The following is an 11,978-nucleotide window of genomic DNA, read 5'->3' as shown; positions in this document are numbered from 1 at the left end:
CCAGATAGAGTGACAAGATAGCAAATGTGAAAAATTGGGACGGGAGTTCGGCGTAATAGGCACCTATATAAGAAAGAGCCCTGAATATCAGGACTGTCCCTATAAAATCGGGACATCTGGTCACCTCCCAGAGGCGGCTGCACTTCCCTGATGGATGGTTTGAAGCGAGGCCTGTAAAGCGGGCTTGTTTGGGACCAAACCTGCAAGGCTGTTAACAAGAACACAGGCGTCGTCGCCTACCACTTTGGTGCTGTTTTTGGTTCTAAATCCTGGTTTTTCCCTCCCACCCCCACAAGGGGAACATTTTATGATCTGGGTTTCTCCTCCCCCCCCCCCTTTTTTTCTTCCTTTTTCTAGTTTCAGGATTGATCGATCTGCAGCGAGAACAATTGGAAATTCCATAATTGCCTCCTCCCCCCTCTTTAAAATACCCCCCCCCCCGCCCCCCGTGCTGGTGCAGCGTGGGGAAACCCACAGGCCTCCAGAAAGTCGCTTCCCCCGCCCGCAGGAGGCGCAAAGCCCGCGAGCCTGGATTGTTCCATCGCTTTCTGGATCCCGCCCCCCCCTTCCGCGCCCCTCCCCTGCCCAGACCAGAGCAGACCAGACCCTCCTGGTGTCTCACCCCTGCCCCCTTCCCGCTGTCCCTGCCTCCGTGCCCCCTGCACGCCGCCCTCCCCATTCACTCACAGCCCGGCCCCGCCCCCCGATGAGCCACCCCTTCATCACTTCCCCATCGGCCCGCGGGGCCCGCCCCCATCCGCTCGCGCTCGCTATATAACGAGCGGCCCCCGCCCGCCTGCCCCGATTGTCCGACCTGGGAGCAGCCAGCGCCATGTTGGCGTTAAAGCGGAACGCGGTGATCGGCCTCAACCTGTACTGCGGGGGCGGCCCGACGCTGCCCCCCTCCGCGCCGGCCTCCCCCGGCGCGGCGACCCTCCCGCCCCCGGCGCGCGGGACCCCGGCCCGGCGGCGGAGGGCGTCCGGCCGGCGACGCTGATTGGCGGAGCCTCTTGGGGTTCCAACGGTCCTTCTGAGGGGGCCCGGGCGCTGATTGGCTCCCCCGCCACCCCCCCTTCGCTGGTGGTCGGGGGGCCGCGGCCCGGCCCGCTGTGGCGGCCGGAAGAGGAACTCGACGGCTGCGACCCCGACGCCGAGCGGATGGGCCCCCCGGACGCCGCCGCCGGCTCCCTGCCCAGCACCCCGCCCGCGGAGGACGACGACGACCTGGACGGGCTGTACCAGGACTCGCTGGAGCTCATCAGCCGCTACCTGCGGGAGGCCGCGGAGCTCGGCGGGCCCGGCGGCAAGAAGCTCTTCAAGCGGCTGCTGAGCGGGCCGCGGGGCGCGGGCCCCGCCGCCATGGAGAAGGCGCTGGAGACGCTGCGGAGGGTCGGCGACGGCGTCATTGAGAAGCACCAGATCGCCTTCCAAGGTGAGGGGCGGGGCCGGGCCACCCGGGGAGGGGGCGGGGCGGCGGTCTCGCCTTCCAAGATGGCGGCTGGGGGGGGCGGCGGCGGGCTCCTGCCCTTGGCTGCTCCTAGTTGGCCCCGGCTCTGGAGTGGCGGGAGGGGCCGGGCCCCTGGGGGAGCCGGGTTCAGGCTGGACCCCGGTTTTGGGGAGTTGCGCTTGGCAGAGCTGCCAGAGGCGGGGGGGGGGCGCACGTGTTGTGCCCCCCACTCTGGAGGGCGGGGGCGGGGGGGGGGCCCTGCTGGTGGCCTGTAGAAGGCAGCGGGTGTTGTCACGCTGGGGCCAGGGGGTTTCGGCGTGATCACGGGCGGTGGTTTCCAGCCTGCGCTCCCCGGCCCCCGGCAGGGTTGCGGACTATGTCTAAAGGCTCCTCGCGAGGTTGGCGTTGCCCATGAACCCGTGGTTTTCAGCCTGTGCTCCCCAGCTGGGCGCCATGCAGCTTTTCCAGAGGGGGCTGCACCCCCGTTTGACATTGGTTTAGGGGGTCCGCGGATGGGGGGAAAGTTGCAAACGACTGATCTAGGGAATGGAGAGCGAGCCCCGAGAGGCAGGCTCGGGAGTGGGGCTCTCCAGCTGGATGCAGCAGGCTGGGCTGCAGGGCTCTTGGCACCGCTTAGAGGGCATTCTCTACAAAGCTGTTTGGAAAGAATAACCTTCGCTTCTTCAAAAACGAAACTAAACGTTGTTTATCGAGAGGGTGGGGAAAACCCTTTGACTTCTGCAAAACTAGATTGTCACATATTAACCATAGCAGGGTGCAAGAAGTGAGTAAACATGCAAATATATTGTAAATCTTGTCCAAAGGTTAGCCAGTTATGGATTAGACCTCTTCATCTTCTAGGCTGCAGTAAAACAGAAGTACTAGCAAGTATTTATTCAGACTTTTATTTCTATGGCACTATTTTAGCATTTTACACCAGCTTCATCCTTTAATGCTGCACAACAGTCTTAAAATAGCTACAGAAACTTGAATGCTAAAGTCCATGTCCATAGGTGGGTGTCCTGAATCCTCTTGACTTGTAATATTCCAATTTGCAGTTTCTGGCAACCTCTGAAGGTCACATTTTCTTCAGTTCTCTTCTAGTATCTCAAACTTGATTAGTAATAGCAAGAGAATTTCAGTACTACACTAAGCCCTGAGTTTCAGGTTCTATTGAAATGCCAAGCTTTGAAAACTTTTTTTCATGAAATTTGTGTAAGTCACATGTTACAGTAGTTGCCATAATATGAAGTATCAAAACTCCCACTTTTGAGCAATGCTGTCTCTTTTTTCTTTTTTGAAGAGACATCTCAAATAACTTCTAAAATTGAATGAGTCTAAAGTATTTGAGATACTGTAGACTTTCCACAGGGTTATATTTTACTTAGATCAAAGAAGATAAGGACTTTCAGTGGGTTTAGTTCCTTGGGGAATGGAATTCATTAGCCTTTACAGTTGGCATTAAGCCACCTGAATATATTACCTCTTTCATGAGTTTGAGTATATTGCTGGGATAAACAGTATTTTTGGATAACTAATCTTTTAACTCCTGGTGCTGAATAGGGAACTAATATTGGAGGAGAATCCTGTAAATTTTAACTAATAAGAAATAGTTTCAAATGTCTGTATGTTAATTCATCAAGGGGGGGCCCTGGGGTCAGAATGGTTGGACTTCCTTTTAATAACTAAACTAACATAATAAAGGAGTGACCGTTTTCATAATTGTTCTAACTCACCTAGCTTGTTCAAGGAGTGTCCAAAAGATAGGCTGAAAAGAAACTGGTTTTGTTGTTTGGTGTTCTGTCATTCTGTATCCAGTATCAGAGAGGGTAGCCATGTTAGTCTGGTTCTGTAAAAGCAGCAAAGAATCCTGTGGCACCTTATAGACTAACAGACGTTTTGCAGCATGAGCTTTCGTGGGGATGCAAGAGTGGAAATTTCCAAGGGCAGGTAAATATAAGCAAGCAATATTTACCTGCCCCTGGGGGGCTACAGGATTCTTTGCTGCTTATTCTGTATCCAGTGAGGAGAAGGTTACTGTGATTTGGCTAATACAGAGGTTTTTCCCCAAAGCTTAAGTGCAGTTTCACAGCACTTTCATTTTAGGTCCCTGTCTCAAAAAAGGATTTACCAAACTAAAATAGCTCATGCTAATATAATTGTGTACTAATGCTTCCAAACTTAATGCCTGCATGCCTGGAGATAATGGCTTTCCCATCTTCCTCTCTTCCACTTGGGAGGAAGGATATACCATACTTGTCTAGCCTTTAAGGATATTTTTGCTGGTGTTTATACTACCTATTGTATAGTGTTTGCGGTCACTTAGTGAGTTACTTCTGTAGTCTCAGTGTGTTTTTCTGCTAATCTTTTACTTCAGGGATGCTTCGGAAGCTAGACATCAAGAATGAGGAGGATCTGAAGTCAGTGACTGCCGTTGCAACCCATGTTTTCAGTGATGGAGTAACAAACTGGGGTAGAATTGTGACACTCATCTCTTTTGGTGCCTTTGTTGCAAAACACCTGAAGAGCATAAACCAGGAGAATTGCATCAACACACTAGCAGGGATCATCACAGATGTGCTTGTCACAGGCAAACGAGATTGGCTAGTTAACCAAAGAGGCTGGGTAAGTGAGAGATTGCAGGGACTGAATGTGGCTAATGAAGTTGTCCATCAGTCTAGTAATATTTACCTCTCTGACACTTGGTAACATCTATGCTTGTACATGCCTAAAGGTATACAGGGTGATTTACCAGTCCAGTTAAAACTACTGGTTGGAGCAGTGCAAGCAGATTATGAATCACTTAATTGGTGTAGTAAACATATGTGGTGCTTTATGGTGGTGCTCTGTACTTAGAGCACTTTCATCCATATATCTGAAAGCCCCATGGACATATCTCCAAATTAAAAATAGGAAATAGAAGGTGCAAAGGTGAATTGACTTGTTCTGTCATACCATGAGTATTCTGCAATTTGATCCAAATTCCACACTCAACCCACTAGACAGGTTCCCTTAATCAGGTAGAATGTACTGAATTGTTTCTGTATTTGGTACAAGTTTGTCATAATGAGTCCCCAGTTGCTGTGCTGGGATGCTGCTGTTATGAGAACTTCATAAAGGCAAACTGCGTTGTGGGCCTCTCTTCCCTTCCCCCCGGAAAAATGGCTAATGTTAGACATTAATAATTCACTTCTTTTTTCCAGGAGGGATTTGTTGAATTCTTCCGTGTAGAGGATCTAGAAGGTAGCATCAGGAATGTTCTGGTGGCTTTTGCAGGCTTTGCTGGACTGGGAGCAAGCTTGGCCTACATGATGCGATGAGCCAGGAATGGCATAAATTACCTAAATGCCAGGTGGACTTGCTCTCCTTTGCATCTGGAGTTACTGAACTGCACACTGCCTACTGAGAGAGAATACCTATGAGACTGTACTTCACAGGAACATAGAGAATAATATCTGGGAATCTCGCTGAGTGACTTCCCCCCAGAAAGGATAGTATGGTGCAGTCTGACTGAGAGTACCAACAAGAGGATTTTTTTGCTAACGAGAACAGAAAATGAAGCAAGTAATACTGCTTCCTTGAAGAGCCCTGTGAGAGGATGCTAAAAGTATTATTTTCAAGTGCAGTCTTGTCACCTAAAGGGAACAGCTCCTGTTCTGCAAATCAACAAAGCACCAGTGGCTCTTACTCCGGACTACCTAGAGGCTTTTACTAGTTTTGGTATGATGGCTGTATGTGGAATGAGTTTCATTTCCTTAGCTCTGAGTTGTGATCATAGCTCACTGGAAATGTGGACTAGGGTCCTGTGGACCCACTGAGTCTCTAAGTTTGTGGCTTGTGTCTTGAGTTAGAAGTGCAAAAAGGTTTGTTCTGGGTATAACCAGATATACCAGCTATGAGTGGAACTTTTGCTGAAATATGCCTACATTCCATCAGCAGTAAAAAGGGGTACAGTCAATCTTGAAAGCTGAGAAGCCTGACCTTACTGTAGCTAATCAACTGTAACAGGCTGTCAGTAGAGCTCCTTAGGCCATTATTTGCCCCCTCTGTTATGACTCCCAAAGAACACATGCAGCTATAAAGAGAGGGAGTGCAGTTGTAAGTATGTAAAAACTTCCCAGGGGGTGGGGAGGCTGTACAGAGAACTTTGTAAATGTCTATAAAACTGTAAAATATGTACATTTTTACAGAGATCTCTTGAGACAAATGGCTTGAGTGAGTCCAAATCACTTTATTGAAATACTATACTTCAGCCCATTGCACACAGCATTTTATTTTTTGCTTCTTTTACCCAACTTCCACAAAGTGTCTCTTCCTCAGTACTCTAGTAAAACTGCTAGGCTTCTCTGGCAAAGATCAGCTATGTGACTGATTACTGTGTTCCCCATGATGTGCTGGCAACAGCACAAGTGTTCTTTTTATTATTTTATTTTAATCTTTGGGCTATTCCTGACTCTTTAATGGATGGGTGAGTGTTCTGGAAGCCACTGTTGGCTATTTCCTAGTCACGTTTTATTTTGACCTCTTTTTTTAGTCTTGATTCAAAACTAAGCTATAATTTGAATGTAAGCATTTTTTCAAACTAAATAAAACTAGATTGGATTGAATCTGCAGTTAGCACCATTAATCCATTAATTTGACATAATTCAATCCTTCAGTAGCTACTTCTGGACAGGCTTGCAGGGAGTAATCTGGTGTTTTTTTTTAAACTGAGCTAGTTGATTCCCTCTCTGGATGCACAATAGTTTCACATTGAATTTTTTTTCAGCAAAATTAGATATTGGTCTTCACTGTATAAAATCTTGTTCAGACTGAATTAGGGTTGAAGTGGAAGCTAATGTAAAACAAAGCCTAGACTTTAAACATGGTGCTAGTGTCAGGCTTGCTTGTTTACATAATAAATGAGCATCCTACTCTTGTCAATAAAGTGGTTTTTGTTCACTTCTGCACAATTAAATCTTGCTGCTGTTCCTCTGCCTGGAAGTTAAGGCAATAGCACCCCATAACAGTATTTTGTGGCCAAGTGTATGCTATGACTGTAGTGACCTTTTCTCCCTAATGTGCATGTAATTTCCAGCCTGCTGCTACAGTGGTAGTGGAAATCTTCAGTTATGGTATGAATGACTATATGTACATGCCCAAAGTGTTCTATGGGCCTGGAGTAGCTCATAGCCCTTGCACAAGGCTCCCTCTTACCATAGCGCTATCCCTACTTGCATCCAGCTGTTGCATCAAGTCACACAGCTGACAAAGCATTATGGCTTTTCTAGTCCTCTCTGTAAGCAGCTGCTCTAGCTGTCTTAGCAATAGTTTCCAACTGTGAATGAGGGGGTGTCAAGACAAATCCCTAACATCCTGGCCATAGTACAAAAGTTGTGAGAACCCTTGCTCCATGATCATGTTCAGTTGACCCAAAGTTGTGTTAGTAAGGAAACGCTCACATTCCTCTCCAGCACTTTAAATCTCAACAGTTCAGCAGATCACAACTATCTTTAAAAGGAGAAGGGGGGAATCTTTCTTCACTGAGCAGCTCAATTTACCTCTTCAACAGTCACATACAAGAGTTCAGCTAAACATCACACAGGACTACATAAAAAGTGCTAACAGCTGCACTCAGAGGCTCAACCACAAAGGGAGAGGCTAATTCAACAGTTGCAGTAACATTTCACAAATAGCCTTTAATCTTTAGAGTTTTTGTTTAAGCTGGGGCGGTTAGTCTCTTCAGCCCTGCCCTGACATTCAGGCAGGGTCCAGACAATGTGTACAACTGAAATACTTGTTCCTTTTTCTTCCCCCTCTGCCCAGCCCCCAGACATGCAACAGCCTTCACCAAACGGGTGTAGCTTTTCAAGGGTGTATTAGATTCCAATTACTCTGCAATTATGCCTGCCTGCTTTTCTGTAGACTGTTTCCTCCTAAAATAAATCATGCAAATATACCTGTATTTAAACCACACATGCTTTTTATAACCTAGTAAGGGTTTACTATTAATTACAGCCACTGTAAACTAACAGTGCAGTTCTAGCTATACATAGAGCCTACTTTCTTGCTGAAGGCAAGAAAACATCAATCGATACTCAAGTATTGTTCCTGCCTGAAGCAGCTACCCAGGATTGACTCTCCTATACAAGCTTCTTTAGAAACAAGTACCTCTCCACAACAGCTTCTCTGAGGGGATTGCTCCCTGAGGGCAACTGTCCTGATGCATCTTGCTGCAGAAGCAATATGTTCAATTGTGCTGATATGTTACCCTACCAAAGGTTCCTTTTGACAATGGGATATGTGCTAGAGCTGCCACCTTTTGACCTACCCAGAGTCATGCCCTGCCTCACTGCAAGCTGAGGGTGGTAGCTAGGACTGCTGTTAAGGGTATAGTGATAGGGGCGGGGGGTTCTTCAGTATGAATGCTGGCATTGAAAGATGCAAACAGTTGTATGATATTACAGGAGAGTGGGGTGCAGGGTATGTATAATGAGTGAAGTGTGCTGTGTACCCAAGAATCATGCTTGCTCACTCTCAAAAGAGCTTTAGATTGGCTCTGTATACTGGTGATAATGACATTGCTTATGGGGGAGGCAGGGTACTTGACACTCTGGCAAATAGCTGTTTCATAGGCCCGTCTGAAAAAGCAAAAGCTCTATGGTGTGTAGCATGGGATGGTCATGATCCTAACCGATGGGGTCTTCTCTCTGCTGCTTCTATGCCTTCAGCCCTTGCTTGGGAGGTGAGTGGCAGAATTCTTGGCAGCATTGTTAAAAAATGAAACCTTTGTCATGGTTTAAACAAGAAAATGCTTAGTGCAATAGATCATGTTCCTCCCTCCTCCCCACCCCCACTTTGAATGAACAGTCTGTCAGCTTTCATGTAACAATGAGGCAGATGGCCACCTTCTACAGCAGCAGCTAGTCACTGGCCCAGTCCTCAAAGGTATTTGGGCTTCAACTTCCATAGGAATCAATGGAAGTTAGGAGCCTCGGTACCTTGGAGAATCTGGGCCTCTGCCCCTGGAAGAAAGGTGGCAGTTTTAGTATATGGTGATGAGTCTGGAAGTGTTTGGCTGGGTCTTCCTTTTAAGCTGCTTTTAGGAATATTCTCTATGCAACCCCTTCCCATAGTCCGGTTGCTTCATGTAAAGGTGGGGCTGTGCTATGGAAATATGCAAATATGGAATTTGTAGAGTGGTTTCCCCTTCGCTACTTGGCTGCTCTGTTTCTAGGTAGTGGGTGTAAAGTGCGTCAAAGCTCTCTTGCTTCCTGGTAACCATGTCTATACTGTGAAGGCTATCTATTCACCACAGACTATCTCGGCTTTGGTAAAAGGGTGGCAACTTCCTTTCCCTTTCAAAGAAGGGCTTTCAGCGAGCAGAAGATGTGCCAGTAATCACACTCCACACTTTATTTTTCCCTCTCTGAAGCAATTAGTTAATAAAGGTTCATGTTCTAAACAAGAGTTTCCTCCAATTTTTGAACAAGGTCAGTGCCTTCATTTGTCCTTTCTGAGAATGATCCTGCAGTTCCTGGAACCAGCTGAACTGATCAGCTAAGAAACCCTCCTTGCCCTGTTAGCTATTAAGTTATCACAACACTAAGACACAGGAAGGTCCATCAAACCCAAGGCTGAAGACATGCAGCAGTAGCATTTCTGTAGTACCTAGAGGCCTCATTGAGGTCCCTGTGCTTCCCTATGGACCTATCTAATGCACACTATAGAGGGGCTGATTGATATAGCAGGGCTTCTTGTATATTTCATTTAAAAAGAAGTTTTATATTTATATTGCTTATGCAATATATCCTACTATGAAAAGTAGCTCCTGATAACAAAACAAAATAGTAGGAACATGTTATGAATGCGTGCTCTATCATCTTGAACATCTCTCTCATCCCCCATTCCCAACCCTTTTTCTCTCTTTTTAATAAAGATTCCCTGGATTATTTGAATCCCTTACTCCCCCACCCGTAATGGGGTTTGTGCCCCACTAGCCAATCTCAGTTCACTTTCTTTTATTAGAAACTGTGGCTGAGATTTTCAATGCTGGCTCTGGGATTTGGACATCAGAGGGGGGTGTCCAACCCCTCCCCCCCAACTTCAGGAAGTTTTGCAACTCAGTCAAAAACTAGACTATTGAATATAGTCACAGGATGCTAATGGAATTAAAAGTGACTGCGGTGTCCTCCAACTGCTGCTGCAATGGCAGCCTGCCACTTGGGGGATAGTTCAAAACTCGCCTTCAAAACTTCACCACTCTTCTCCCCGCCCTGCCCCAAATCCCTATGGGGTAACCATTATTTTCAGTGTGTACCCCACTGACATTTCTCTGCATTTAACACCCTTGGCAGAGGGATTTACTGTGCACCATGGGGTATTGGTATGTGGCTGGAATACCAAAAAGGTCTGCCCACAATGCGTCTTTGGGCCTTTTAAAATCAAGTCATTCTGCTTACCAGCTTGCATCCACCACTCGCAGGCTGATGTTGGTTGTTGCTCAGACATAAATGTTTCATACCCTTTGAAGGGCAAGGAGGGAGGGGATTGTGCTGTACCTTTACAAAGAATTAGTTTCTGTCACAAATGGTTGTTAGACCCCTGGGCCCAGCCCTCAAAGGTATTAAGGCTCGGAGGTTGGGAATCCGAATACCTTTTGAGGAGCTGGGCCCTGACTACAACTTTCAGGTCAGAACTGAAATGGGGAAAGGAGCAAAATGGTAATCAGAAGTGATGTTTAAAGGTCAAGCTGGTGCCACCTGCTATGGCTAGAAACATACTTTGTGGCACTGCAAACGTAGACACCTCAGCACTAATGGAGGGTTAATTTAGTGTTCTCATTGGGCCCTGGTCTAGCAGTGCTTTTGTACTACTGGTCTGGGGCAAAACATTGTGAGTTCTCAAGCTAACAAATGTACTTTTCAATCCCCCAATTATAATGCTCAGGGCATGATGTAATAGTTTCTATAGTGACAGACAGACGCCATAAACAGAGGACTGCAGTGGTCAACTGTCTTTGCCAGCTATTCACTGCTGCTCCCAACTAAAATCCCATAGCTTGGCTCCATAGACCAAAGTATAACACACTGAACACTCAGCAATGTGGTTTTGTTGCATTCTTGCTAAAGAGCTTACTTCATACTGTGGCATGAGGCTAGGCCCGTTTCCTTTAATGGATGCAAGCTGAAGTTTTTCTGAAATACCGTGCAAACAGCAATGTGCAAATCATGCCTGAAATTTTTTGGTGTTGCAGTGCAACCGTTGTGCAAATCTCTCTTGGCATGCATGCTTCCGCAGGTAGTAGGCCGGTGCTGCGACAAAAATAGACAGCCTAGGGCTTTCATAGAAATTCGAGATGGAAACAACCTGTTATGTGATCTAATCCAGCAATTTCCAGAACCCCACCAGCCCCATTTTCCTGGTTTCTTTCCTAGAGTCTATTCAGTTTTAAATGCCCCAAACAATAGTTTTTCCATAATTTCTCTTGGGAGGCTACTCCAAGTCCTTGTAGATGGTTATATTCACCTTCCCGTTAGGCTCAATTAAATAGCTCCCATCCATCACCATAGTATCTGAACGTCTCCTGACTCCCGATCAGGTATCGACGTATTATCCCCATTTTAGAAATAGGAGACAAGGCACATAGATGAAGTGACGTGATTGAGATCACAAACTATGGGTATGTCTACACAGCCGAGGTCAGAGCGCTGCCGAACGTGGCTGTGGAGTCGCGGTCCAGCGCTGGGAGAGCAGCGCTGTAATAAAACCACCTCCGCGAGGGGAATAGCTCCCAGCGTGGGGAGTAGCACTGTCTACACTGCCACTTTACAGCGCTGAAACTTGCATCGCTCAGGGGGGTGTTTTTTCACACCCCTAAGCGAAGAAGTAAGTGGTAGTGGTACACCAGGCCTGAGTCTGTAGCAGAACCAGATCTCCCGAATCTCCACGCACGGCCTCAACTTCCTCTTCTAAAGTGCTCCACTTTGAGTCTTCCCTTAGACCAGGGGTAGGCAATCTATGGCACGGGTGGCGAAGGCGGCACGCGAGCTGACTTTCAGTGGCACTCACACTGCCCGGGGCCTGGCCACCGGTCCGGGGGGCTCTGCATTTTAATTTAATTTTAAATGAAGCTTCTTAAACATTGTAAAAGCCTTTTTTACTTTACATACAACAATAGTTTAGTTCTATATTCTAGACTTATAGAAAGAGACCTTCTAAAAATGTTAAAATGTACGACTAGCACACGAAACCTTAAATTAGAGTGAATACATGAAGATTCGGCACAGCACTTCTGACAGGTTGCCTATCCCTGCCTTAGACAAACTCACATCAGTTTTCTTCTCAGAAGTGGTCATCAAAGGAAAGGTACTTTATCTAAGCGCTTGCTCTCCATCCTTCTACTGTGGATATTTTAGATACTTAACACATTACTGTAGTATCTGAACAATTAAAAATGTTCCAAGTATTTATTCTCACCCCTGTGAGGCAGGCCTGTGATCCCCATTTACAGATCTTTAGCGCTAGCTGAGCAGATGAAGTCATGAGCCAA

General features: G+C 46.9%; 1 protein-coding gene across 1 annotated transcript; it reads left to right on the top strand.

Moving 5' to 3' along the window:
* Window positions 1-832: 832 nt before the first annotated feature.
* Window positions 833-7,784, top strand: MCL1 (MCL1 apoptosis regulator, BCL2 family member). Its single transcript, XM_039512148.1, is given in 4 exon segments — window positions 833-886; window positions 889-1,432; window positions 3,825-4,072; window positions 4,651-7,784. Coding segments are annotated over 4 exon segments (963 nt in total). The 3' UTR covers window positions 4,768-7,784.
* The last annotated feature ends 4,194 nt before the right edge of the window (window positions 7,785-11,978 follow it).

This window comes from Mauremys reevesii, linkage group 24, assembly GCF_016161935.1.
Source record: "Mauremys reevesii isolate NIE-2019 linkage group 24, ASM1616193v1, whole genome shotgun sequence".
Classification (NCBI taxonomy): Eukaryota; Metazoa; Chordata; order Testudines; family Geoemydidae; genus Mauremys; species Mauremys reevesii.
The sequence above is the reverse complement of the archived record's forward strand: the minus strand, read 5'-3'. Positions and strand labels throughout refer to the sequence as shown.